This window comes from Monodon monoceros, unplaced genomic scaffold, assembly GCF_005190385.1.
Source record: "Monodon monoceros isolate NGI ecotype Baffin Bay Population unplaced genomic scaffold, NGI_Narwhal_1 Super_Scaffold_18, whole genome shotgun sequence".
Lineage (NCBI taxonomy): Eukaryota > Metazoa > Chordata > Mammalia > Artiodactyla > Monodontidae > Monodon > Monodon monoceros.
The window spans coordinates 171,913,027-171,918,435 of record NW_021703774.1 but is presented as its reverse complement, the minus strand read 5'-3'; the positions used below and the strand labels follow the sequence as shown (position 1 = coordinate 171,918,435).

Sequence of the window (5,409 nt, the reverse complement as noted above, 5' to 3'; positions counted from 1 at the left end):
AAGCTTTGGTATTCCAAAACCCAACAATCATCGATCACTAGAAAGTTAAACACCTCCCCTAAAGCCCAGAGGTACAAAACCACATATCTCCATAGGCTCATGATAAGAAAGACGCAATGTGCAAACCCGGGGGTGACGGAGACCCACCCCTTCACGCAGGTGGCGTGCGGGCCTCCAAACCTCCTGAGGTGGTGCATATTGGAAATCACTGCCAAGATTCCCTACCGAGAGTGGATGCAAAAGCCATCCAGCAAAATCTCAACAATAAATTAAAAATTCATTCAAGAAAGAACACATTAAATTAGGAAAAGAACACATTTTTTCCTAGACAAGAGTCTTTTCAAAAGAGGGTCTATTTCCTGGGACAGAAGAAAGGGGGAAAGTGGAAAGAGTGAGTTCAATTTCAAGTATTTTCCATATAGGTTCACTTTATTGAGTTGAAAGCTTACAAAAGGTCCACCAGCCCCGCCCCTCCCGCTCCCTGATGCAAACTCCTGAACATCCACGCGCACTTCCGAGTCACTGGTGTCCCCCAACAAGGCACAAAAGGCTGGGTGCTTTCAAAGGATCCCTTGTTCGCAGCAGCAGGACTTTCAGTGCTGGGTGTCTTGTGCAAGTGGCGACTGAAAGCAGGACTGATGCCACTCAGACACTGGGATCTTCCTGTTCAATCAACAAGACAGGTTGTTACTGCTCACGCCAACCCCGGTGGACAGCTACAGAAATCTCAAGGGAAGCAGGCGATGGAGACACCCTGCTGGCACCCCACCCAGGCTCCGAGCCCGCCTTGCTGACAGCTCTTGGCCCAGGGACGGGCTAGAGCTGCCACAGACTCGGGGGCCCAGGCGCCTCCTTAGGCGGGTGCGGCGAGTTCACGGGCTCTGCTCTGGCCAGGCCCAGAAGGGCTCTGGCCCTTCTCCCACTCCTTCAGGTCAAGTGCTACTTCCTTCTCCAAACCAGAAGCCACAGAGCCCCTCTCTCCTGAGTCCGGGCTCTTTAAAGAGTGGGAGCACAGAGCTGGAGCTTAACGTACCCTCCACCCCACTACACTAGACTCGGGACGGAACGCAAGGCCAGGGCCCCAGGCTCTGGAGGCGCAGTGGCTTTATACCTTACTCCTGAAGAGGGGTTTGGCGCCAGGCCCACAGTACTCGTTGTAGATGAGCTTGAATAGGAAGAGGTGGAAGAGGGTGATGAGGGAGGCCACGCTGAACCAGAAGAGGAAGGGCAGCCCGGGGTCCTGCTGGGCCATGTGCTCGTCGTGGGCCAGGATGGCCTTGAGATGCAGCGTGTGCCGCAGGTCCTGCAGGTGCGTGAGGTCGGTGGAGATGTAGAGCAGCGGCGTGATGGGCTGCGTCACCATGACTGAGAAGGTGTGGCCCTGGGGCGCCGAGGTCAGCTCCACAGGCTCGTCCAGGCAGCCCGCTTCGCAGGCGTAGATCTTGACGAGCTGGCCGCGGGACTCCACAGACACGTGCAGGTACGGCTTGCCCTCAGGGTCTGCGAGCACGGCCAGGTTGATGTGGTCATTCTTGTAGCGGATGCCATGCAGGGCGTAGCTGTTGTGCAGCACGTCGGGGTCAGCCTGGAACTGGAGGTGGTTCTCGGTGAACTGCAGGCCGCCGAAGCTGAGCACCATGCCCTGCAGGATGCCCGGGGCGCCCGCCCGCACCAGTCCCTTGCAGCCGCGCTTCTGCAGGGTCAGCCTCCACAGGTCCCAGAGCTGCAGGATCTGCTGGATGGAGGACAGGCGGCCCGGCCAGAGGTTCCCAGCGTGCATGGTGGCGTGGCCGCTGAAGCAGTGATCTTCATAGTTGAGTGTCGACTCCATCTGGTCTCGCTCTCTGTGGCTCAGGTCGGGGCTGAGCAGTGGCGCGGGGGAGCAGGAAAGCATGTAGTACAGCGTCAGGTTCACGGTCAGGCCTGATGGAGTGTGGGCATCGGTGATCTTCTTCATTTCCACACCTGCAACACCACAGAGGTTGTACATTAAGGAGGAACAGCATGGCCAAGAGGCTGAGGTTATGAAACAAAGATCAAGAGCAGCAGAGACATGAAGCTTTTTTCCTCAGGGATGAAAACAGCAGCTCCAGTCTCCCACGAGTACGGGAGAGCAGCATCCTGCCTGGCTTCCTCACGTGACCACCTTGAGCCCTCTGGGCCTGAAACTGAAAATCCCGCCAGTGGGGCTCCTGCCAGAGCCCAGAAGAACACAGATTTAGCCAAGCCTAGGGCGCCAAGTCAAAAGGCCAGTTCCCCGACTCCAAGAACTGTCACAACACCCTGGCCAGTCGTGGGCTGCTTCTCTCTCACCGGGCCTGCAGCTTTAAACAACATCTGAGCACAGGATCGCACAGATTTGTATGAGCTCTAGACTCAGACAGCTCACCACCCACGTGGTGTCTCAAGCTGGATGTCTGACAGGCATTTGGGAACGGACAAGGTTTGAATCCTTCCAGCCCCATGCTAATCCTTCCCTAAATCACCTCCAGACACCCGCTGGAGCCCTCCCCCCAAATCCAGGAGTCACCCTCAAGTTCTCACTCCCCACAGCCAGTCCACAGAACGCCCAGTGGCTCCAGCTGCCAAAGTTTCCGACTCATCCACCCCCTGCTTCCACGGTCGCAGCGCTGGTCCCAGCCACCGTCCTCTCAGCTGGGCTCCTGCCAAAGCCTCCTATGTGGTCTCCACACTCTACTTCCCCCTCCCCCACACTGTCTACACGCTGACGCAGCAGCACCGCGACCTTTAAAAACGTGCACCAGACAGTGCCTCCGCCCTGCCTCCCATCTCACTTAGAATCAAATTCACTGTCCTCACCAAGGCCCCAAGGTAAACCCTCTGGCCACTGCCACCCTCCCCTTGCTCACTACCTGCCAGCCACACTGGCCACTCAACCAAGCCCGCCCCTGCCTCAGGGCCTCTGCCCTGCTGGCTCCCTCCAGACCACCACACAGCGCTTCCTCTAGCTGTGTAGGCCTCAGCTTCTGCAATTCCTGCTCACAGAGGCCTCCCGGACAGCGGAGCTACACACTCTTAGCCCCACCCACTGCAGTCACTCACCCCCAAGCACATATTTTTATCTTTTCTCCTTATAACGCTTGAGCCTAAAAAGCTATCTCGCTTTTTTAATCCAAATTTTCGCTTTCTAATATCTGTCTTCCGCCCGCCCAGAATTTAAGAACCATGAGAACCGGAACTTTGTTCTGTTTGCTTCCGTATGCCCCACGTGAAGAACACTTTCTGGCAGAAGCATTCGATAAATACTTGACTAAATTAAAGGCTCTTTGAGCAACTACGTTTAAGGATTTAGACAACTAGAACTCTGGAAACCAAAATCTCTTAATCTCTCTCTCCTCTACACTAGGATTTCCTTTTCTTAAGCAGTCAAGGGGGCGAAAGAGTTTTCATTTGACAGGAGCATCCCACCTGCTGAAGAGATTCCACTACCCCCACCCCCCATGAAAAAGCTGCAGCCACAACAGCGAGGCCACAGCTCAGGCTAGCGGGAGTCATGTCAAGAAGCCCATGCCTGTCACCAGCCAGAAATGTGGGGAACTGAGTTAAGAACCCCGGGATCGGGCTTCCCTCGTGGCTCAGTGGTTAAGAATCCGCCTGCCAATGCAAGGAACACGGGTTCAAGCCCTGGTCTGGGAAGATCCCACATGCCGCGGAGTAACTAAGCCTGTGCGCCACAACCACTGAGCCTGTGCTCTAGAGCCCGCGTGCCACAACTACTGAGCGCATGTGTCACAACTACTGAAGCCCGCGCGCCTAGAGCCCGTGCTCACAACAAGAGAAACTCGTGCACTGCAATGAAGGTAGCCCCCCACTCACCACAACTAGAGAAAGCATCGTTGCAGCAGCGAAGACCCAATGCAGCCCAAAATAAATAAATACATTAAAAAAAAAAAAAGAATCCCGGGATCGGCCAGGCCTCTGGCTTATCCTTTACCAACTGACCTCCCAAACCACGCTGCTCAAATGAGGCTTCAGCCACAAGAACGAATAACAATAAGATCTGCCCTTTGCACTCCTCTTTCACGACCATCTCATAAAAGTCCTCTGAGGTACGTGCTTACTGTTATTATTGAACACAAGCCCAGAGAGAGTAGGGTTCAAGGTCACACAGCTACTAAGTGGTGGAGCAAGAGTCAGCCCCAAATCAAACGCCAAGCCCAAGTTTGAACCACCCCGGGACCCCGCCCTTCAGTGTCACCTCTGCAGACTCTGCAGGGGCATCTCCAGGATGGACCGTGCTCACCCTGGTGCAAGGTGTGGACGGTGGACCAAGCACTCGCCAGGCCTCACCTGGGCTGAAGAGCTGGGCCCAGAGGCGCTGGTGGTCCTGAAGCAGCTCCGCCGCCGGCATCTCCAAGAGCTCCAGCATTTCCTTCCGTGCCAAGTCCTGGAGCACCTTGAGCTCCTTGCCTGCTTTGCTTTTGAGCACCTGGGGGTTAAGAGGGCCGGAGACGTGCACCACCCACAGCACAGTCTCGTCCAGTTGCGTCTTGGGAGCCACTTGGAGACGGTTCACTAACTTCTTGGCGGCCACCACCAGCAGGTGCACCAGCCCCGTGGGAAAAGGCGGGGACCGCCCCGAGTAGAGGAGGAACTGATGGTCTCCGACCTTCTCCAGGGTGCTGGTGAAGGCCTTGGGGACCGGGCCGGCAGTGGGCCCGACAGTCTGCAGCGCGGCCACGCGTTCCGTGGGGTTGTTGAGCTGGATGCGCTGCAGATAGACGTGGGGTCGGCCCCGGTGCGCCAGAAAGTCCTCTTGCAGCAGCACGCAGTCTCGGCCGGATCCCGTGACGAGGCCGGAGGCCGAGGCGGGGCCCGGGCCGGCGGCCGCAGGGCCGGGACCCGGAGTCCCGAGCTGCAGGCAGCGCACCCGCCGCAGCAGCCCTTCCCGCAGCAGCAACACTGACTCTCCAGCTTCAGAGAGCGCGCTCAGCGGGCGCAGCTGCACGAAGGGCACGAAGTCCGGCGCCACGGCGGGCTCCCGCTCCCCGGGGGTCACCCACAGCCGGTTGGCGACCACGTCCAGGGCCAGGAAGCCGTTGGCCACCAGGGCCGGCACTCCGGGGCCCAGCGGTACAGCCTCGCCCCGCTCCCGCAGGCCGCGCCACGCGCGGGTGGCTGCCTCCAGACAGGCAGAGGGCTCGGCGGCGCCCGGCTCGCCGCGGGGCCAGGGCAACAGCTGCAGACCGCCCGCCGCCCGCCGCGCCCCGGAGCCCGCGAACCACAGAAGCAGCACCAGGAGGCCGAGCAGGCAGAGTAGGCGGCGGGCCCAGCTGCTCGACAGCAGTCCCGGCAGCCCCTTAAGCCGCTGCTGCAGCCACATCGGGCCGCCAGGCGCGGGCGCGGCGCGGGGGCGGCCGCCGGGCCCGCCGCCCAGCCCACCGGCCC

General features: G+C 58.8%; 1 protein-coding gene across 1 annotated transcript; it reads right to left on the bottom strand.

Moving 5' to 3' along the window:
* Positions 1-414: 414 nt before the first annotated feature.
* Positions 415-5,344, bottom strand: KIAA2013 (KIAA2013 ortholog). Its single transcript, XM_029231194.1, has 3 exons — positions 4,312-5,344; positions 1,112-1,965; positions 415-663 (listed from the first exon to the last, which is right to left on the bottom strand). Exons 1-3 carry the CDS (start codon positions 5,342-5,344, stop codon positions 646-648), a joined length of 1,905 nt encoding a protein of 634 aa, XP_029087027.1. The 3' UTR covers positions 415-645.
* Positions 5,345-5,409: the final 65 nt, after the last annotated feature.

Coding starts and splice junctions, on each gene's coding strand:
- KIAA2013 (XM_029231194.1), bottom strand. CDS start 5,344: ATGTGGCTGCAGCAGCGGCTTAAGGGGCTGCCGGGACTGCTGTCGAGC. Junction 1,966..4,311: donor GGCCCAGCTCTTCAGCCCAG/GTGAGGCCTGGC, acceptor GTGGTGTTGCAG/GTGTGGAAATGAAGAAGATC.